Genomic DNA, 23264 nt, shown 5'->3' on the forward strand with positions numbered 1-23264 from the left:
CTTATTACTGTCATGGTCAAGTTACCAAGGTCCAGTTAAAGGAAATTGTTGAAGTGATCAGAAAATAGTTGTAAAGCTATGTCTAATGCTGCGGGACTTCATTGAACATCAATGGAAAGCCATATCCTGTAATGGAAAGCACTTGTGTGCAGTAGTGGTTCTTCCCAGGAGTGACCAGTCTGTGAAAATTATCCAAAGAATATTAGGGTTCCTTTGTAACTTCACAATCAGTTGACACTAGGCAAAAATGTGTTTGCTATAGAGTAACAATTTGAAAACATCTCCTAACCAAAGAGAACATAAATGCTTGTCTCTCACTATCCCTTATTATCCCTTTACCTTTGTAATGCCACATGACCAAACTACACTTCAGGTAAAGGTTGTGGACATTCTCCATACGAGTTTTCTGATATGTAGCAGAATCCATGGTTCCTTCAGTTATAACAAGACACATGAAGATCTTGGCACCACACCATCACATAAAGACCACGGTGTTTGACTGTTATGGTGTTTGGACTGTGGAGTGTTGATCATTCCTATGCCTTTTGGAAGAATGTCTAATGGATGATGAGACAAAAGTAGAACTTTCTGGACTGCTTAGGTTCCATTATATCTGGCATAAAGCAAATGCAGCATTCCATCATAAGATCACCATACTGACAGTCAAACAAAGTGTCAAACAAATATATATATATATATATATATATTAAATCTTATGTTCTCAAACTCAGTCCTGTGTGGCTGCAGACTTTTATTCCAATCAGATTCACAATCAGTCATAATAACTGATCTCATTTATTCAGCTGGTCTTTTTTTTCTCTTCTCATATTGTATATTCAGAAAAGCACAATGTTATGATTTTTACATTTATAAAATATTTAGAAGTATTTCTATTTTTTCAATATCTTTAAATTCTTAACAAATTTTTTCTGTTACTTTGACCTTATTCTGAGTAGTTTGCTTCTTTCATTGTATCCTATTAATGACAATTAAGAACAGACATCTGGGAAAACAACACTGAATGATGAAAGGCGGAATCTACTTTAGCATCATACCCACTAATTAGTAAATAATGGGTTAAATAACCAGAAACCTGGAAAAAACAATTAAATTCAGGATGAACATATTGTTAAAAAGTAAAGTACATTTCCCATATAACTGCTTAGTATATTTTTAATAAAAATTTACCAGACTTACATTCATAAGTTTTACATTGACTCCAAAACACAGAAACTGGGTAATAACAGATCACTTCATTAGGCTAGCAGTCCAATTAAAAACAGAAGGCAGTTGCAACAAAAACCTGCAGCCACTGTGGGTCCCCAGGACAAGATTGAGAACCACTGTGTTAAATGTTTCCATACTCAGCTAGTAGCACTGTGATTACCGTAGCAATTTCTTTGCACCTCACCACAGGAGCAGCTCATCCAAAGATGGAAAGAATATGGATCAAGGATACAAGTAAGCTAACAAGTACTCAGAACAGGTCCTTCTCCATAAATGTGGAATGTTCAGATGCTTAGAAATAAGTTTGTTTAATGTGGAGAACCAGGTTAAGCTTCTCATTTCAGGTGGTATTTTAATGCTGGATGGTTTTTCACCTGTTATGATTAGATGGAGTGAAAAAGGCAGGTGAGGACCTGGAACTGAGTGAATGAGCAATGGTGAAAAAAGGAGCACATTACAATTAAAACTAAAATGTGTTCTCCAGTCGTTGAAATACAGATAGAATTTGCCCTTATTAATGCCTAGGGAGAAAAGTTACATCATCCTGGTTAATGTTTTTTAACTACTAGCAGTCCCCCACGTCCACTCGTATAGTAGTGAAACAGGACAAACTTTAAAAATCAATAATTTTTTTTTAAAATTTAATTTGTGGAGAAGAATTTATATTGATACCTTTCATATGTGAGGGCTTCTTGATATACAATATTTTTGGTTTTGCTATTGGGAGGAGAATGTAGCCTATTTCTGCAATCTGAGATGTAGCCTATAAACAACGTGGGTGAAGTTTCTCAGAGGACTCTCCTTTCTATGGTATGAAAGTATAATCAGTATTCCCCATAACATCGTACTGTAAAACACTCAAACTACCAATCAAAAATTTGAATAAGAAAGGGGTAGAGAAATGGAAATGACATTGATCGTCTTGGGAGTTGAACAGACCACTGCACTCTTTTGAAATATCAAAATGAAAAAAAAGAAATGGCATGGCACAGGAATGTGACAATCTTCATGGTGTTGTGGAGGTTGCATCATTTTGGTGGAGATATGTATAGTGCTATAACAGTGCTCTGTCCTAAATGCAGTTTCATTGGTCATGGATGGCCTATTCAAAGATTTTGTATAGAGTTTAATGTACTCTTAATGTACTCTTAAAAATAACAGTTCTGTAATGGCCCTTTACTGGTATGTGAGTTTCCATCCTTCCTCCCATTGTTTATTCTGTGAAGAGCTTCCCTAATATGTGGACAAAACTGAAATCTTTAATGTATAGAAGACTACCTACAGATCAAGAAAACCTGAACTTAGTCTGTGTTACAGCAAGAGTCATTTTAAAAACATGGGGTCCTTTAGCATTTCACAAATCTGTTATCATTTATTCATGGTTATTTTTTAAATATGTTACAGATCTAAATAAAAGGTTCTTTCAGGGGACCTTCATGTGGATAGTTCTGTTGAGAACCAAAAATGGGCTTCGGTGTTTATGTTTAGCAGTATTAAACACTTCAGACTGGGCTGTTTACCAAATCCATCATCACCTGTATAAAATAAATAATACATAGTATATATATATTTTAGAATCACTCTAGCTACGCGACTCAATCTTTATTGTATTGTTAAATGAAAATTAGGGTATAGTAAACAACTGGAAAAGCCATTCAAAAATAATGTTTTGTTAATGGTGAAGCTAATTTGAAAAAAAACGTTATTTAAGACATTGTAAATAAATGTTCTCAATTAATTATTTTTTGACTGCTGTACTGTGACTACGTTAAGTGACTATACCACCTACGCTTCAGAAGAGGTCATCCACCTGAAGCTAAGCATGTTTGGGCCTGGCCAGTACATGAATGGGAGGGCATCTAGGAAAAGCTTGATAATTATCATTTTATTATTGATATCCTTTCAGATGTCATAATTTCCTCATCTTGCACCTGTCAGAAAGAAGTATATTCCTTGAGCTTAATTAAACCATACACTAAGCATTTACACTGGAAGTGATCTATTCCCTATTTTGAATGATAATTATCGTTTTTTTAAACGTTTGCTTTCCACTTTTCTCTTTCAGTAATATTCATGTGAGAAATGTGTTTGAATGGAAATAAAAATATATATATATTTTTGCTGTATGGCCATTGTTATTTGTCTATGTATAGTTCTGCTGTTATTATGGAAATAATCGTATTCTTGGGTCCCAGTAAGGCATCCTGTTTCTTATTTGGGTCCTCGGTTTAAGAGGTTTAAGCATCTTTCTACACTGTATATAATCATGTGTAAAAGACTTCAACATCCAGAATTCTTATCTACTCTGTCAGGTGACTGCTGTTGACCAATGACATGCGCACTGCCGGGGCTAGTAGCAACAATAATGGCGACGCTGTGAGAATCAATGCTACTCAATGGTGACGGGCCGAACTGAGTCAAGACGGGGGGAACGGGTGGGGCGAAACTTCAGGTACGAGCCAGGTGGTACAGAAGAGCCAGGTCAGTTAAGCGACATAGGCAGTCGCGAGGAAAACATGGTTTGTTTGCAATAAAGACATGTAAGCAGTAAGCTAAACTGAAGAGCAGTGTGTGAACGGGAAGTTGGTGCCGACGGCTCAGAAAACACCGTAAAATAAACTGTAAAACGACTCCGTTGCTGACTTTTCATGTTGAGGCCCGTGCTATGGAAGTGCTCGACCCCCCTTTGTAAATTAAGCAGATTACGACATTGCAATAAAACATTGCTTTGGGATATTTCCCTGTGAAAATTCCCTGCTTTAATCCAGTTGCAAAAAATATTCGCAACCCCCAGTCTAAGAGCGCCTTTATCCAATAAAACTAACTAATAAGCTAAGGTTTTGTCTCGTACAAGTTTAAATGTAAAAAAGGCGTTTTTAACCTTTTAAGTTTGCGCCTTATTTATAATGTTTTTGACAAAACATATTTGAGTAGTTCTGACACAGGGCAAAATCCCACTCCACTCCCCCATCTTTCTCCTCAGTCAATTTTAACCGCAGTTATTTGAACCCTGTGATCGAAAACCAAGGGTGTTAACATCGGCAAACATAAATGCCACAAAGGTGACATCCTAGCATTGACATTAAAAAGGCTTCCTATCGAGCTGTGATGGGGCAGTGGTATATGCTAGTCAGGATGTAAGCTCTAAAAAGCACAGCTTCATAAAGGAGAGAAGTGTTAAATAGAAACGATATGTGATCTGTTAAACATGTTAGACAGGAGGCCATTAGTAAACTGTGTTCCAGTGTGTAGTAGCTGATGCTAAGAGGGCTTATAAATAACAAGATAACCTCATAAAGAGTTTTTACATTTTTATAGTTGGAGCAAAGAAAAATAAAATTTCATCTGTGAAACAACATTTGAGCCAAGAGCATCCCATCTGAGCTCATGAAAACCCAAATGAGGTCTGGCTTGTTACTATAGGCTGGAAAAATTACTCATAAGATGAATGCATCTCTATTAGAATTCTGTTTGAAGCATCCATGTGAATAGTATAAATTGTGTGTGTACTGTAATACCATTTGGCTTGTGCGAATTTAAAATATAACATATTGGAAATTATTTGTTACATATTACTGTATGTCAGAGATTCTTAAACATTCTAATTTGAAGATCCAATTTCAGTACCATACTGCGACTCAAGAGAAGGATTATTATCAATATCATAATGACTGAAGAGTCATAGAGAGACAAAATGGAAACTGGATATTATCTTGGACATATTGCTGTAGATCAGGAGTTATTAAGCTTTAGAAAATTAGAAAATCAGTGCCATACTGGGACCCAAGATGAGGATTATTGTCATAATGATGGTGGAGTCATAAAGAGACAAATAAAAATGGATATATAATTAAAAAAAAAGTAAATCTTTTTTGTTTCCTTTCAAGTATATTTCCCAAAAAGGGAAATGTGGGAAAAAATGTATTGTTAAAACAATTCTCCATCTGTCATTTTTCCAAACCCATGTATCCTGAGCAGGGTCGTGGAGCAGCTGGAACATATCCCAGAAAGCACAGAGTGCATGAAGAGAACAATGTCTGGATAAGACACCAACCCATCACATTGTGAACACACATACACACTCTAGGGCAATTTTAATATCACCACTCCAACTAACCTGCATGTCTTTGGACTGTGGGTGGAAACAGGAGCAATTGGAGGAAATATACATGCACACAGGGAAAACATGCAAACTCTACACGTGGAGCACCTGGGGCTTTGACCTAAAACAATTATTATCATTCAAAACAGTAGTAGATTTAAGAGGTATATCACTGGTGGAACTGATTAGCGTAAGGTTTAGTAAGGCACAGAGAAAGAAATTCTTGGGGTGCGATGAAATGATAGTATGAAAGGTCACTCAGGGTGTCACTTGAGGATTGAAGTGTAATTAAAAAATCAAATTAATTGATACAGCTTCTTTACCTGATCATAAATGACATTTTTCAGATGAGCTCCACCATTAACAATGCATTGAAAGTAGTTTAATATACCCAATTTCTATTTAAACAATTCAATTATCCCAGTTAAAAAAATTCCAAATTTTTCCCAAAAAATATATGCACTGACTGTATTTTATACGTGTGATAGTATAACTGCAGAATAATTCACCAAACAGTCCAGTTTGAAATGTTTAATTGAACCGACTGACATTGTGGTGAATGTCTACAGCCTAACTCACGTTTTTGATGTTTCCTGTTGTTCTTATAGTTCTTAGTGGTCTTATACATACCTCCTTCACACTAATTGCTTAACGAACATGTATCAAGCCATTTTAAAATGAGAAGGAGTTCTTTTACGCTGAGGCATGTTAAACTTAATGCAGAATCTTCTTTGCACTTCTATAGATTTAGGTTCATTGCATAATGGTACATGAAGAGACACTGCCATGACACACTGATTATATATATAAGATTATTCCTTTATTAATCCATCCATCCATTTTCCAACCCGCTGAATCCGAACACAGGGTCATGGGGGTCTGCTGGAGCCAATCCCAGCCAACACAGGGCACAAGGCAGGACACTAGGGCCAATTTAGAATCACCAATTCCTTTATTAATCCCATGGGGAAATTCAAATCCATATAGCAGCAGAAACATAAAAAACAAAGATACAGACTCACAGGACAGATAATCTAGTCAGTTTGTCAATAAATAAATAAACTTAACAAGTACATCAGGAGGAAGCATTGATTGCACCTGATTGCAGTGATGCAGAAAAGACCCCCAGAGGCACTTCTTAGCACACCATGGTGGAATGAGGATGTGGCTAAACATGCTCAGGGAGGGGATTAATCATGATGGCATCCAATTTTGCTATCATCCTGTTTTCCACAGCACCTTCCAGCATGTCCAGTGTTCACCTAGTGATGGAGCAGGCTTTCGCCTGATAAGTTTGTTCAGGCATTTGGCTTCTTTTGCATTCAGGTTGCTTCCCCAGAACACTGCAGTGTAGAACACCACACTGGCTCATATATATATGTATATACACTTCCACCTAATTTACTCACCCTTCGTAACACCTTTTTGCTCTGTTCGTGTTATATTCGTTTTAACATTTCAGTCTAGTGCTGTGGTCTCTTCACCTCACAGGCTGGTCTGTGTAATTTGCTCCTTTCTCTCCCATTCTTATAGGTATTTGCTGTCAGTCTTCTCAGATTTATTGTTTAATTAATAGGTTGTGAGGTGGTATGTTTTCATGCAACAGAAACAACAGCTCTGCATAATGCGTAAATGTTGTTTCAAATGCTACTGCAATAAATAGTAGATTAATTAGTGGGTGCTATATTGTTTAGCACAGAATTCACACTTGGATTTACTTGTTGTTTTTGCTACACAGTCACGTTGTGTCCCAACACAGACATATCTGCAACCAATAGTTTAAGAAACACTGCTGTAAGATGATTTAAACTGACAAAACACTTTGGACCAAATTACCTGTTTTTTCTTACCTTGCTTTTCAGTGAGTTGAAGCAATAGTACCTACACACCATGACAGGTGTGTTCTTCAGCATATTCATTTTTAATTTAATCAAAATAGATACATAGAGGTGAAGTTAAGAAATAATGATGAAAATTTATGGTTTGCAATCTTTTATTCAGCCATAAAAGGCAGACTTGCAGTTGACAAAAATAAATACACCTCTGTCTTCCACAGCTCTTGTTGTTTCCTCTGGGAGGAATACCTTCTTGTAAACATTTCTTGTAATAGTCTTATTAGCTTCTTACATTGTCTATGAGAAATTTTTGCCAATTCCAATTCCTTCAACTGTGTAATTCTTGAGGAGTTTCTTGAATGTACTGCCCACCTCAAGCTTCCCCTTTACAATTTTTCTAGGGGGTTGAGGTTTGAGCTTTTATTTGGCAATTGCATTAACCTCCATTTCTTGTTTTTGACCCATTCTTTTGTGGATTTGTTTGAGTGTTTTGCGTTTATATTGCAAGGTCCACATAAGTTGATGTCACATTACACAATGGTAAAGTCATGGGATGTGTCAGACTTGCCGACTGCATTTGTCGATCTTGTTGCCAGGCCATGTCAACTAAAATGACTGAAAATATCTATTTTACATTTAAAGACTGAGTGCCACCTTCTGGCACAGTTGTGCTCACCCCTTTTTCTGAATATCAAAAATGTGTTGCCTGAAAGGATTAACTGCTACTGTGAGTTCAGCTGCAATTTCTGCCCATTTTTCTATTTTCCATTCCGTAGAGGGATGTAAAACATAAGACATCAAATAGACAAGCTTCTCTTCTGATTGTGAGGTCCAGAACCTCTTTATTCCTCGTTGCTGCATCATATGCATTGTATTTTAACGTGAGTGTTTATTGGATTTCAGCTGTCATGAACACAGAGCCTGCCCCATGACTGCCTCTTACTCCCTAAGATTATGTAAATGAAGGCTGCAACTGAAAATCTCTTAAAAGGTCACATAATGTGAAATGGCCTTAACGTTTCAGGGTTTCCACTCTGGTTATGAAGTGAAATATTTCAACAAACTTTAAAATTTGTCTATGTAATTGAAAAAAAAAAACATTGCATACACTATATATTTTTAGGGTTCTAAACGTTTGGTACTCTTTGTGTATGTTAGCAATACAATTTCAGAAGGAACTTGAAAGGGCTGTTTCTGACTCTCCCGGTGCTTAAAATCAGTTATTTTCATTTGTTTCTTTTGTAGAGCACAAGATGGACACCAGCTCAGCTGTCATAACCGCTGCTACAGTGTCAGCCTTGATAAGAGACAAGACAAAAACCCCTTCTTTTCTCTCAAACCTGGGCAAGCCAACCCTGCGAGGCATCCGAAAGTGCCCCAAATGTGGAATGTATAATGGTACTCGGGGTCTCAGTTGCAAAAACAAGACATGTGGGACTGTTTTTCGAGATGGGGCTCGCAAACCGCAGCCATGCATGGATGCTGTTAAGATTTTGACTGGCTCAGATGCTCAGGTGTTCTCTGTGCGTCACAGGGACCGAGGTCCAGAGTACAGGGGATTTGTAGAGTTAAGCACGACAGAAACAAGCATTGAGACTGCTGATGGCACATTAATTACCCAGATCAGCTCAGGACACTGCTTTGTGTCATCCTGTGGTAAAGCTACAAGAAGGGCTAATCCAGAAAGCCCTTGTTTGCACATGAAGACTGCTATGGAGTGCCAAAGTGAAGCTACCCCTTTGACTTTGAAAAGCTCTGTCCTAAGCTCTCTCCAGATCACTCCGGAAACAAAGCAAACAATTTGGCAGCTAGCCACTGAATCCACTGGACCACTGGTGCAGAGAATTTCTAAAAATGTTATGGTGGTGAAATGCAAAGTCAGTGACAAACACTTGCTTGGTTATCTCCATGTCTCATTCAGTGAAAGAAGTAAGGCCAAGGAAGTAATGGAACTCAGGTTTCAGTGCCCTTGTAACATTTCTAAAACTGGCAAGACAGGCTCTATAGGTCTGTCTTTAGTAGGTGGCCTAGAAGAGGGAGACAGTGCTCCACAGCAGCACTGCATTCACTTTTATGCCTGCATCTGTGCATTTGCCAGTGATGAACAGCTGGGAGAAGAGTTCTCTGGGTTTGTCAACTATAGCACAAACGGTATGAATTCTTCTATTGCCTCAAGATTTCATGATACATGTCTATTTTCAAAAGTGAATTTACTTAAATTTGCATGAGATAGTTACTTGTAACAATTTCATTGTTGGAACCAAGGTTATTATATTTTTGCCTTTTTATATTAGTTTTTATTTCTATATTTTTTCTGACCTTACTTGGAAATTCAGTTTAGTTTTCCTTCATCGTGTATTTTTAGTTTAGTTTTTATTTCACAAGGACATTGCTATTTTATTTTTATCTGTGCATTTGCCAGTGATGAACAGCTAGGAGAAGAGTTCTCTGGGTTTGTCAACTATAGCACAAACGGTATGAATTCTTCTGTTGCCTCAAGATTTCATGATACATGTCTATTTTCAAAAGTTAATTTACTTAAATGGGTGGCACGGTGGCGCAGTGGTAGCGCTGCTGCCTCGCAGTTAGGAGACCCGGGTTCGCTTCCCGGGTCCACCCTGCGTGGAGTTTGCATGTTCTCCCCGTGTCTGCGTGGGTTTCCTCCGGGCGCGCCGGTTTCCTCCCACAGTCCAAAGACATGCAGGTTAGGTGGATTGGTGATTCTAAATTGGCCCTAGTGTGTGCTTGGTGTGTGGGTGTGTTTGTGTGTGTCCTGCGGTGGGTTGGCACCCTGCCTGGGATTGGTTCCCTGCCTTGTGCCCTGTGTTGGCTGGGATTGGCTCCAGCAGCCCCCGTGACCCTGTGTTTGGATTCAGCGGGTTGGAAAATGGATGGATGGATGGAATTTACTTAAATTTGCATGAGATAGTTACTTGTAACAATTTCATTGTTGGAACCAAGGTTATTATATTTTTGCCTTTTTATATTAGTTTTTAATTCTATATTTTTTCTGACCTTACTTGGAAATTCAGTTTAGTTTTCCTTCATCGTGTATTTTTAGTTTTAGTTTAGTTTTTATTTCACAAGGACATTGCTATTTTATTTTTATATCTATTAGTTTCAGTTGTAGTTTTAGTAATTATGCCATGGAGCTCCTACGGAGTTTAGTTTTGTGTCACAATCAGACAGAACTGTACACTTAACAGATTTGGATACAAGTTTAATGTTAGTGGAAGCTTACTACACTACATGGTTTACTATCAGGTTTTGTTTTTGTCTGATAAAAACAAGCATAATCAAAACTAGATACTGAATGTGAACAATTTTACACAATTTTTATAATTTTAAAAATATTTTCTCATGAAAATCACGGGGGCTTAGGAAGAACAGGCCTCTTAGACTTGAATCAGTGTGCAGACCCCACCTAGCTGTATTAAGGGAAACAAAGAAAAACAAGCATATAGTGTCAAGGTTAGGGGCAGTGAGACTTGAATAGACCACCATAAAGGACAATAAACCCATAGTGGGCAGAGCAAGATCAGGTAATAGGAGTATGGACAGGCATAAAACAATAGAGACAGCATCTGAGATTAAGAACAATATATACATTATCTATTCAGAGTAGGATCACAGGAAACATGGAGCCTACCCAAGCAGGTTTGGATGTAAGGCAGGAAAAATCCCCGGTATGCAATATGTATGATAAGGCTGATGTTAAGAACAAAAAGAATATGATATTTCAACTATCTGTTTTGAGAGAGAGAGAGAAAAAGATGGGAAAAAGGGAGACAAATATTGTAAAATATAATTCTGCTAAAGGATTACTTTCACAATATCAGGTATTTCGAGTTGTGAATATGAATTAAAAAAGAAATTAATAAATATAGAATAAATACAAAAACCCATTAGTATGTTTAGTGTTTCATCACTTGGCAGACTCTCTTCACCTACCTACCTTTGTTTGTATCGATTCATTGTTAAACAATGGTTTTAAAGCAAAAGTGATTGGTCAGCAACAGTATGCTGTTCTTGTATGATGACCTTGTCAGTCTCTCGATCAGTGCTGTTTTATTTTCAAAAAGTCAGGAGTGGTCTCCCCAAGACTTTCTTGTATACTCATATATGGGGTTGGATATTTGAGGAGTAAACTGCAAGACAATGATTATATTTTTATATTTTGTACATTAAAGAACCATCAACAACAAATCAAATCAAATTAATAATATATTGAACAATTATTATAAAAGTAATGATGAATAAATCATACTCTGCAGCTGCATGAATAAAAAAAAAAAATCGAGTATGTGTTCAGGTAAAGTACCACTTCCAGGTGATGGATTTGGCCCAAAAGTTAATACAGAGCTATAATTGTGATGTAACAACCACATGCCAAATTTCATTCATCTATCTAGTTGCGTTTTTTGAGTTACTGTGTTTACACACACACACACGCAATTCCAAAAAACTGTATTTTTGGACTCTGGGAGGTCTGTAATGTCAAGATTCATCAAAATATTGAGGTCAAATTTTTCATGATTACTATACTTTCTCTATACTTCGTATATGAGAAAGTCAAAACGATTTGTCCTGTGTGAAGTGACAGGTGAATTGCTGTCAACAAAAAGCTCGTGATTTTTCTGTCCATATGGTAAACGTTTTGTTGACCAGCACATTCTAATTTCACCTGTTTGAATTACATCTTGATATACAACAAGCGCAAAGAAAGGCGGCATTTAAATCGCTTTCTATTTCACATGCTTTACGCACCCGCATTCAGCTCGCTCTGTCACCACAAATGCTGTGTGAAAACCCACGCTCCGTCCCCAGCCTCCGTTCACTGGATGAATATATGCGGGCGGCTTGAGGTGGATGACTTTCTGTTTTAGAGTTAAAACTTACAAGGGTTAAAGACTAACGGCAAGAATGTTCATTCAAAAGCGAAAACTAAAAATATTTTAGTAAATTATTATTTTATTTCAGTTAGTGTTTCTAGCTACTTTAATAGTTTAGTTTTAGTTTTTCATTTCAGTTTTATTACTTATATAAGTTTCTGAAAATGTTTTTTTAATAATAGTTTCAGTTTTGATTTTAGTTTTCGTTAACTATAATAACCTTGGTTGGAACAATGCATTTCCATATAATTCATGTATAATAATACATCTGCAATAATTGTCATATAATCTGTTGCATTATTCATATAAATATCATTTCCAGAAATTTGGTTAAGTTGTGCTGATCGACATGTCCAGAGGACCAGATTAGTGGACATTGGGTCACATTACAAAAAAAGAAAAAGAATGTTTTCTTGGCTTTATGTTTTCTTGAGGAATATCAAAAAATGGAAGAGAGAACGTTGATAAGGCCTGTACAAATCAAAGCCTTCAAAAGTCTGTTGAAGCATAAAACAACCTACATAATTCATGATTTTACACTACAATGTATACCTCAAGTGTCTGGTCAGGGTTGCAGGGAAGAGCAGGAAAACACTGGTGTAAACACAAAACCAACTCAGCATCGTATATCGTAAGTGCTTGCTCACAACCAGGTTTAACAACTCTGGGTCAGGCCGTGTAACAAGACAGTTTTCAACAGCTGCAGACATGACAAACCATTTTGGGGTTAAACCTGAGTATTTCCTAATAATAATTTTATCATTTTGTTTAGTCCCTGTAAAATGTTTTGGCAATATTGGGTAGATAGATAGATAGATAGATATAAGCCCATCAAAGGTTACACTCATTCACACAACCATACACACTCATATGGGACCATTAACCAATTAACCTACCATGCATTTCTTTGGATTATAGGTCAAAACCTTACAGAAGCATCATGCAGAACCCTCTTGGACTGTAGCTGTGCCCAAGTTGTAATGTTTTCATTAGATATTTAGGATGTACTATTGAAATTAATACAACCAATACATTACTTGAAAGAAACCTGTCATGTGGAGATTATGCAACATCTGACTAATGTAAGTTTTCAAGAATCGAATTTTAGCTCCTAAGGGTTTAACCATAGGATATAGAAGTAATTTTAATGGTTTTATTTTGGACTGAGTACTAAATCAACATTGAGTATAAAAGTATTTACCTCCCATTTAGACCTTTCACATTTTGTTGTGAAACAGTATTGGTTCTAATATAAATCAGTATTTGTTACCTACTTTAATGTTAAAGTGAAATCAAATATAAACATAAAAAGTAAATAACTGAATACACATGTATTCACCCCACGATGAATCAATGTTTGTTAAAATTACCTGGGGTGTAAGTTACAGGCAGAAGTCTTTTTTTAGCAGGGTGGGTGGTATTGATTTATGAATGGATCTTTGACATCACTTCCTAGTTGAGATGCTGTCATTACAGTGGAAAACTGAAGTTCAGAATATGGTTTCATGTATGGATTGAGTCTTTAAAGATCAGTGGCTGCAAATGTTGCCCATCTGATGTCACATGTTCCTTATATATGGTACCTTTGTTAAAGAGCAGTTTTGAACTCCACTCTCACTATGCATTTTGTTTATTTTTGGACTAAAGTGGCCTATTCCAGAATATTAACACATGGCATTTAAGTTATTCAGGTGTTGTTTTAGGTGAATGTTTTGAAGTTTTTCTTGAAATCCCGTGTCAAAGCAGAACACAACAAGCTTCCATGTAGAGTTTCTCTTATCTTGGCTTTGTTCATTTTGGTTTCTGTCTTCACGATCTAATGCAAGAAATGCAGTATTTCCTATTTGCATAATCCTGTCCCAACCATATGGTATTGCACTTATGCATTTGATACTGGTGCCTTAGAGTCAATTTGGGTTAAATGCCAGTAAAGTTTAATCCAGATAAATGTCCCAGAATGAATCCCTGGTCTTGGCTTTCTCCCATGCGCTCCATATTTGTTAAACAGTTCACCCTAGTTATAGACATTAATTCTGTACCATTTTGTAAGGCCTCTTTTTGACTACTGATTAGTGCTGCTATCATTGGAATTCTGACATTCAAAAGACACCCTTTTCTATCTAATACTGATACCACAGGGTTTTCCAGGATGTGAGCAGGTCCTTATACATGTTTCCTGAGAGATTGATTTTAGCTTCTTTGTCATCATGCTGTTGTTTTTATTAGCAGCTGTTAGATTTGCCATAGAGTATCTGTGATTAATGTACCCACATGGTTTGCACCTGCAGATCTATTAAGATGAAAGTGAGACTTGTATAGACAATTGTTGCACTAGTTTTATTAGGTGTGCTATACTTTTAGTGCTGAATTTATTGAATCAACAAATTGATTCAATAGTCTTTTTTCAATACAGCCAATTCAGTTTGAAGAATATACAGAATGCATGCAGAATCCCTATTAAATCCCTATTAAAAATGATAAGATTTCATGTTCCAACACAAAAAATGAGCAAGACATACTACCATATTATTAAAGTTTATTTTATAGAAACAAATGATAACATTAAAAAAGTTTATTATTCATACAGTATCCACTTTTCACAGAATAAAATTTAAATTTTAAAATTAATAATAAGAATATACATACATCTCTTATATATATTTCTCTTCCGGTTCGTCCTGCTTCCACATCAAAACCGGTCCCACCCAGACGCAGCCGACACGGCATTTCTCGATTCCTATTCGTCCTCTTCCAAACCCTTCCTCACGCTGCCTGTGGCTCTTCTTCAAAACCGGTCCCGCCCACACGCAGCCGATATGGCATTTCTCAATTCCTATTCGTCCTCTTCCAAACCCATCCCCACGCTGCCTGTGGCTCCTCTTCAAAACCGATCCCGCCCACACGCAGCCGACACGGCATTTCTCGATTCCTATTCGTCCTCCTCCAAACCCTTCCCCACATTCTTCCAGTGCGATTCCTGCAACAAAACTTTTTAAACGCAAACCTCACTTGCTAAACACAAGAAAAGGCATTCTTCCAAACAACTATATGAGTGCCAGAAACGCAATAAGAAGTTCACTACACAAGATTGTCTGACTAAACACAACAAAACTCATTCACAACTCTTGCAATGCAACATCTGCAACGCGACATCTGCAAAGCAACGTTTCCAAACCAACATAGCAGACATACACACAATCCTTTTCCCATTACCACAGGTACTTCTTCACCTAATTCCTGTCCAAGAGTAAAACATTGGGACTCCAGACCAGCAGTGCAAACACTGTCATGCACTATACTGGCCTGCTGAGTGTAATACATCCAACAAGTACTCAAGGTGCTGCCACAACGGTAAAGTAGCTTTACCACCTTTGCGGGAGCCACCTGTGCCTTTACAACAGTTTCTTACACAGCAAACATCAAAAGCTAAAAATTATCGTGAACACATTTGAGAATACAACTCTTCTCTAGCGTTTGCTTCCATGGGTGCACAGATAACTCAACCTCCTGGCCACGGACCATACTGTTTTAAAATACATGGGCAAATTTATCACCAAATCTCTCCACTATACACTAACACTTCTACCTCTCCAGGATATGGACAGTTGTATGTTTTTGACAAAGTGCAAGCTACTGAAGTACGCTTACAAAATAAAGCAAACTCTGCATGCAGCGAAAATTTAGTTCTCCAGCTAGATTCCATGCTCAGAACCATCAGCCCCTTCGCTAAATCATACAAACACATGTATGAAATCGCTCATTCCAATCCAACAGCATCTGTACGAATGGTTTTCAAGGAAAACCCTAGGGAGGATTTACGACGATACAATGCCCCGACATGTCACACCGATGTTGCAGCGATTTTTGTTGGAGAAGATGGCGAACCGCCTGCCAAAAGGGACATTGCATCTATCCCATAGGCAACTCCTGTAAACAGATTTCCACTCTCAATATGAATTGCGATCATATGGTTTACCCACTTTTATTTCCTTATGGAGACATTGGCTGGCACAAAGATTTACAACATGTTCCCGATAAAAGAACTGCCAAGCGAATAAGGTTTACTCAATGCCAATTTTACGCGTACAGATTAGCAATGAGGAATACATTTAGTATTTTGCACTTCAGCGGCAAACTATTCCAACAGTATGTCGTAGATGCGTATGTTAAAACAGAGGGCGCGCGTCTCAACTGTCTCAGATTACATCAACAAGATCTGTGCGTGGAATAATACAAAGGACTATCAGACGCACTGCAAGCAAACGCTGAAAATAACGTACGTGTAGGCAAAATGATCATATTACCGTCCACATTTCCAGGAAGTCCAAGATACATGCAACAAAACTATCAGGATGCCATGGCCATAGTATGTAAATTTGGAAAGCCTGATTTATTTATCACTTTCACATGTAATCCTGCTTGGCCTCAAATTCTGCATGCACTGTCGGATACCCAAAGACCAGAGCACAGACCTGATATTGTAGTACGAGTAGATCTTTCGACTCATTATCTGTCGTCTCCACCAAAACACCTATTCACAACTGCGTCTTTCAAGAAGTATTTATTTCTTCTTGATTTCTGAATTCCTTTCTGACCATTTTCCATTCCTATTCTTACACCATCATATGCTACGGCGGGCTTCGGCTAGTACATATTCATATTCTCAAATCAGCTAAATCCACACAGCCATTATGAGAAAAATTCAATGTATTTCTGAAACCTCTTGTCACTGATGATGTCAGTAAATGTTTCAGAAAACAAGATCGATAATGTTGCAGGTAGCTTTTGCACACACTGCATACAGTACAACACTGGTTTGCATAGAACCACCCTTTGTGAACAAGTAGTCAGGATGACCACAAAGTTGCATGTCAGTTTTTGTGAAATATATACAATAAATTTATCAACTTGAAGAGGAGGAATGGAATCTCAACTAAGACACTAAGATTTACATTCAGATTGGTATGAAAAGGCAAACAAAAATTTGAAAAATGCCTAATGCCCAATTTTCTGCAAAACTTCAGACAAAAGTGTTTTTTCATGATCATAGATATAAATTAAAAATGTAGGAAAAGAAACACTACATAGTTTAAACACTAAAAGAAAAACCAAAAAAGAATCAGAAAATTGTGTGCATGGGTCCTAGTAAATATAATTAGATTTAAATACAGCAGAAAAAATATCATTTTTTCTTACACCTTTTGTTGATTGTAAGAATTTAATAGTATAACATTTGAAGGTTTGAATGTTTTTTTCACATGTGGGGAAACTTAAGTTACTCAATTCATGATGATAATAAAAATTGAGTAATTATTTTTTTGTAATTTTCTGGGAAACACTGCTGTATGTGGTTAGCTACCTTATTTTGAAATTTTATAAGGCCAAAATTAATTTTAGAATGAATGGCTGAAAGGTAGTATTCTTCAAATCTTTATAATCAATTAACAAAGCTTAACCTTCTTGTAAGCTAAGTAATTCACTGCAAACAGGCTAATGTTTTCTTGCAGTGTATTTTTTTGTGCAGCACCCTTAGAGGAAAGTGTAATGAGATCTTCATTTAGCGCAGATGCTGTAGACTCACTAAAGCTAAAACACAGTATGAAAACACCCATTTGAATTCATTCTATCTTTCTTTACTGGATGTGAAACATTGCCCATACCTGTATCTTGCTATAGATATTCATTTCCTCCTTCATTTTCAACGAGTGGATCTAGTATGTAACTTAAGTATGGTTATACCTGTTGAAAGCTGGACAAGGCTGAGAAAAGTAGTAGAGGTTGAGTATTCCTATTCAAAAATCATAAATGTTCCAAAACCTTAAACTTTTCGAGTGCCAAAAATTCCACACCTGACCTCACACTCAGTGTTCCTTGTATTTATTTACTTTTTCTACTGAGTAGATGTAAATAACACATGAACTGTTATGTACTGTTTAGATAGATAGATAGATAGATAGATAGATAGATAGATAGATAGATAGATAGATAGATAGATAGATAGATAGATAGATAGATAGATAGATAGATAGATAGATAGATAGATAGATAGATAGATAGATGTTTAAGACTGATTTCCTCAAATACCCTTTGGTGTGAAGCACTATTGCACAAGCAGAGTGTAGTTGGAGTTTTGGGACACACGGGTTCATTAACAAAGGGTAAAAGGTGCGGTAAAATCTGCACGGCACTTGCAAACTACTCTGTTTGAGGGAGCAGTACAATAACACCTTTGTGGCAGTTCAAAAGTGCTTCTGTGACATACTGAGAAAAGGTGAGGGAACATAAGCTCTGACACTCTGATGCTGCCAATTCATTATCAGCCATCATTACCCCCAGACCTTAGTGCATTACTCATTGTGGTGTGTTTTTCTTGCCTATTTTGTGTTTACAGTAACCTTTTCATCAAAATACAGCATCATATGTAGGGCCTGAAAGCCTGATGTTGCTTGTTTTTGCTGTTGTTTTTAACAGATGACACAGGTATGCTACTGTGCACAAACTTTGTTTCACGTATACAATTATTTAAAATATTGTACAGTATAAAACAACCCTTAGCCTATGTGTATAAAGTAGTATATGAAATCTAATAAAGTTCATGTTTACACATCTAGTATGTAACTTAAGTATAGTTATACGTGTTGAAAGCTGGACAATGCTGAGAAAAGTATGGATGGAGTGGTGGCTCTGAGGCTAGGGATCTGCACTGGCAATCGGAAGGTTGTCGGTTCGAATCCTGTAAATGCCAAAAGGGACTCTGCTCTTTTGGGCCCTTCAGCATGGCCCTTAACCTGCAATTGCTGAGCGCTTTGAGTAGTGAGAAAAGCGCTATATACATGCAAAGAATTATTATTATTATTATTACACATGGGTCCCATCCCCAAGATATCTTGTTATGTGTATAGAAATATTCCAAAATACTTCTTATTCCAGACATTTTGGATTAGGGATGCTTAGTCTGTATTCTTATCAAAAACATTATGCTGATAATACATGACGAATCATTTCTAATCATGGCTTGAAAATAAGTGTTGTATTGTCTCATAATTTATCTGTTGAAGGGCAACAGCAGTACATTTTTGTACAGTCTGCTTTAATAATAAAGAAGTTAACTTTGATATTTTTATAGGTTTGCAAGTAAAGCCAGAAGCTGAACTAAGCTTTCCTAATGCTGTTATGCTCACAAAGTCCTGCATTCCTGCTTATTCAAAGAAAGTCAAAAAAGAAGGCTGCATAAGTAAGTAGTATAACAGTCCTAAAACATTTTTGCATTTTAGATGATAAATGTCATTCATGAATACAAGGTGTAAAATTTAATTCCCATAATGAATATGTATTAAAAATAAGTGTGGCATTTCAGGAATTAAATTGTCACACCTTGTACAGTATTCTGACCTGAAGTACCATTGTGCAAAATTTGGATTGTGTAAATTATTATTGGCTCTTTTGCCTTATGCAAGATCCTGGGAATGTGTGTTTCATAATGAATGTTGAATATAATTAAATATATCTTGTTGCGGTTTGTACACTTTTTTTTCCAGGTTCATCTGTTTTATTGTACAGAGGGTGCAGTTGCGAAGAATGTACAAAGATAGCCATAATAGTGTTCTTTCACAAGAGTATGTCTGATAATGTCATAAAGATTAAATGTCACAAAGATTAAATCATAAAAAATAAAAACATCTTTTAGAGTACACAAGTGTTGTAAAAACTTAGAAAACATAAAATTAATCAGAATTAAGAAAATAATAATTACCAGTTATGTGTGCATGTGTATAAGTGTATCCCTGCAGTAGACTGCCGCCCTAACCAGGCATTGTTCCTGCTTTTTACCTCATGCTTGCTGGGATAGACTCCAGCTCCCTGCAAACCTGCTCAGGATTAAATGTACATGCCCATTTGTACCAAAATATTTTAATAGCTTTCTAGGCAGTTATATTTTTGTTTACTGTGAATGTTTTTTCTGCTTAAAACAAATAACTAAACCTAACTTTATATACAGTAATCCCTCACTTATCGCGGGAGATAGGTTCCAAGGCCGACCGCGAGAACTGAATTTCCGCGAAGTAGGGACACCATATTTATTTAATTATTTAACATGTATTTGGACGTTTTTAAACCCTCCCTGTATTGTTTACAACCCACCCTTTACTCTATTAATAACAGGGACAACTGCTAAGCAATATGAAATCAGTAGATAAGTTTACACTTACTGTATAGCGAAGTACACGTAGCAGCTTGTAGGAGGTCATAACGTCGTCGACCTTGTTGCAAAGATTCCTAAAGCAGATTCCATCCAGACTACTGCCTTATCACGTCCACTTGCAACTCGTTTTGCGCCCTGGTTAAAGGACACTGCGGCCATAGATCTTATATGCTTTTCCTCCTTTTTAAATAAAAAGAATCGTGGACTCATTGATGCTTTGATGGTGTCCTGCAGTGGTGTAGCTGTTCCCTTCCTTCAACATATCCAAAACTTTTAACTTTTCTGCAATCATTTGCATCTTCTGTTGGCTCTTGGACACGGCCCCTGAAGCAGTAGCACGTTAATGCTGAATGAGTGAGATGAGACTTCCTGGTTAATGCAGCACTCCGTCGCTGAGCCAATCAGCAGCACACAGGAACTTAACTGCGTGCTCTGATTGGGTAGCTTCTCAGCCATCCGCCAATAGCATCTCTTGTATGAAATCAACTGGGCAAACCAACTTAGGAAGCAAGTACCAGAAGTAAAAAGACCCATTGTCCACAGAAACCCGCGAAGCAGCGAAAAATCTGCGTTATATATTTAGATATGCTTACATATAAAATCCGTGAAGTCGTGAATCCGCGAAAAGTGAACCGCGAAGTAGCGAGGGATTACTGTATAGCCATTTGTCCATGAAACAATACCCCACGTCATGGTACAATTTGAAGAATCAATGAAAAATATAACAAAATTTAAATATAATCAACACAGTCATACAGAATGGGTAAATAATGATAATCCAGTAATAAATAGAGGATAAATATGAGATATTGGAAACCAGAAAGCCATCAAACACTTTTATATAATATATTTTATATATTTGGGTAGTAATGGGCAACTTGGAACATTCACCCTAGGGCATTTATATAATTTGTAGAAGTTTGGTGAGTTTGATTAATATAATGGAATAGCTATAATGCACACTGGGATTGGTTCATGTTCTGTAGTTCTAAATTAATTATTTTGCTTCCCACATACAAATTGCTTGCTTTTGCCATTGATGGTTTTTCAAACTTTGTGTTGATATGAGCTTCCTAAAGTCAAAGTTAAACACTAAAAGGAAAAGTGTAAGCTAAATTTAGCAAAATATATTCATAGTTTATTTTTTCTACATCATAAATATAATGGCAAAAGTGGAGGAATATTTTGGACAAGATTAAATGAAATAAATAAATGTACAAGTAAGTACTGTGGAATGTGACAATAAGTAAAGAATAAGAGTAGAAATATGGTTATAAATAAATGTCATGGAATATGTTTTTGGTTATTTGCTTGTTTAGCTAATTTTGTCAGTAATATTCCTCTGAATGCAACATGAAGTACAGGTTAAATTTAAAAGTAACACTTTCACTGTAGCAAATGCTTTTTTTTGATGGGTGAATCATCTGCAGAGTGGGGGTACATGTTTTGCTTGACTTGGGAATTTTGTGACTGTGCATATTGACGAGTGCAAAAAAAAAAAAGTTGCCTGGAATTACTGTGTAAAGTGGGTACTTGAATTCTTTAAACTCTGAATTTGTGATTTGGAGCCTGCATCTAGTGTCAGATGTAAATGTGGCATTTGATGGCCGAAAGTTTAATTCTTTTATTATTACTAGAGAGGGAAGATCAAAGTCTTTGTATTGTCACATGTACAGTGAAATTCTTACTTGTGTAATGTTGCTTGCAAATACAATAAGCAACATAAAATGTCAGGCTCAAAAACAACTCAAACTTAAATCTAACATAATAATCACAGTAAATAACACTAAATACTACATTGCATACTGTAGAATCACACAGCATGTTGTACTTGATTTGCTTAGTTCATTACAGACAGTTTATCACATATGACAATTGTGCAGCCTTATTTACCTGGATGTAGAATCTGTTCTTAAATCTCACAGTTCTGGTATTAATAGTTCTGTAGTGCCTGATTGATGAGAGGAGTGAGAAAAATGTCTGTGCAAGGTGACTGGGGTCCTTTATTATTTGTTTTACCTTTACCAGACAGTGCTTAGCAGTGTTCATTTTGACAATATATTTTGATTTAGTTTTATACTTAATCTTCTGACTAAATTGCATTTTAGATTTAGTCACATTTTAATCATTTAATTATTGTTATTTTTAGCCTATTTTTGGTCAACAAAAAAATAATTAATTTTAGTTGAGGAAAAGTAAATCGCTTTTAGTAAACGTAAATTAGTCAAACAGTCAAAATCAGATGGATATCTTGTTTAACATATGAATATGCACAGAATATACTGTATCTCTAAACTATTATACTAACATGTAAACTAATGAGAAAAACCCCATGTAGTGATTATTAAACATAAAATGAAGAGTAGCTATAGAAAGGATTTACTCTAAAAGATCTTGGTCAGATAATGGCAGTTCTGGTCTGTCATCACAGTTTTCTGGCCTTCGACATGCCTTAGTAATGCTGCTGTAAGATTTTACCAAAAAAGGCTAGACTAAGCAGCACACATTTAATTTCAGCACAGGGTTTAGAAATAATGAGATCATCATCAGATTTATCTGACCAGGTGTACATTTTAAATTTCCTCTCTGTTAGTTTTTCTATAACAACTGAAAAATACTGATTAAAATAACACTTAAAATAAAAATTCAAACATTGTTATGTCTGTACTGTTGAATAAGTGAATTCAAAAATGTAGGTAATTTACATTTAAACAAACCCTTAAAAGCTGTTTTTGTAACAAAATACTTTTAAAATCTGTTATGTCAGAGAATCGCTCTGTTAGTTTTGCAACATTTGCTATTGTAAGATTTATATTTACATCATTAGCATGTTAAAAACTCACTAAAAAGTAACATTTAACGGATGAGTCAATTTTTTACATTAATCCAGAATTTCAGAACTCTTGTAAAAGAGCCTTTGTTGTGCTGTTTCCAAAGAGTGTCACATAAGTTAATAGACTTTGTTATTGCTTAACATCTGTGCAAATCCATGATTACAAAAGCTA

The 23264-nt window shown here is 36.3% G+C and overlaps 1 protein-coding gene across 2 annotated transcripts in view; it reads left to right on the top strand.

Annotated features, from left to right (window-relative positions):
- The first annotated feature begins 3572 nt into the window (after positions 1-3572).
- The window catches only part of c1h2orf42 (chromosome 1 C2orf42 homolog), a 46497-nt gene continuing 26805 nt past the window's right edge, over positions 3573-23264 (top strand). The window contains exons 1-3 of one of the 2 annotated variants that reach the window (XM_028798766.2): positions 3573-3708; positions 8410-9315; positions 19183-19290. In XM_028798766.2, the coding sequence (XP_028654599.1) occupies positions 3624-3708; positions 8410-9315; positions 19183-19290 (1099 nt within the window). In that variant the 5' untranslated portion in view covers positions 3573-3623. The remainder of the gene's footprint in view (positions 3709-8409; positions 9316-19182; positions 19291-23264) is intronic. The other variant, XM_028798773.2, reaches the window with a different exon arrangement.

Source organism: Erpetoichthys calabaricus, chromosome 1, assembly GCF_900747795.2.
Source record: "Erpetoichthys calabaricus chromosome 1, fErpCal1.3, whole genome shotgun sequence".
In the NCBI taxonomy this organism is placed as follows: domain Eukaryota; kingdom Metazoa; phylum Chordata; class Cladistia; order Polypteriformes; family Polypteridae; genus Erpetoichthys; species Erpetoichthys calabaricus.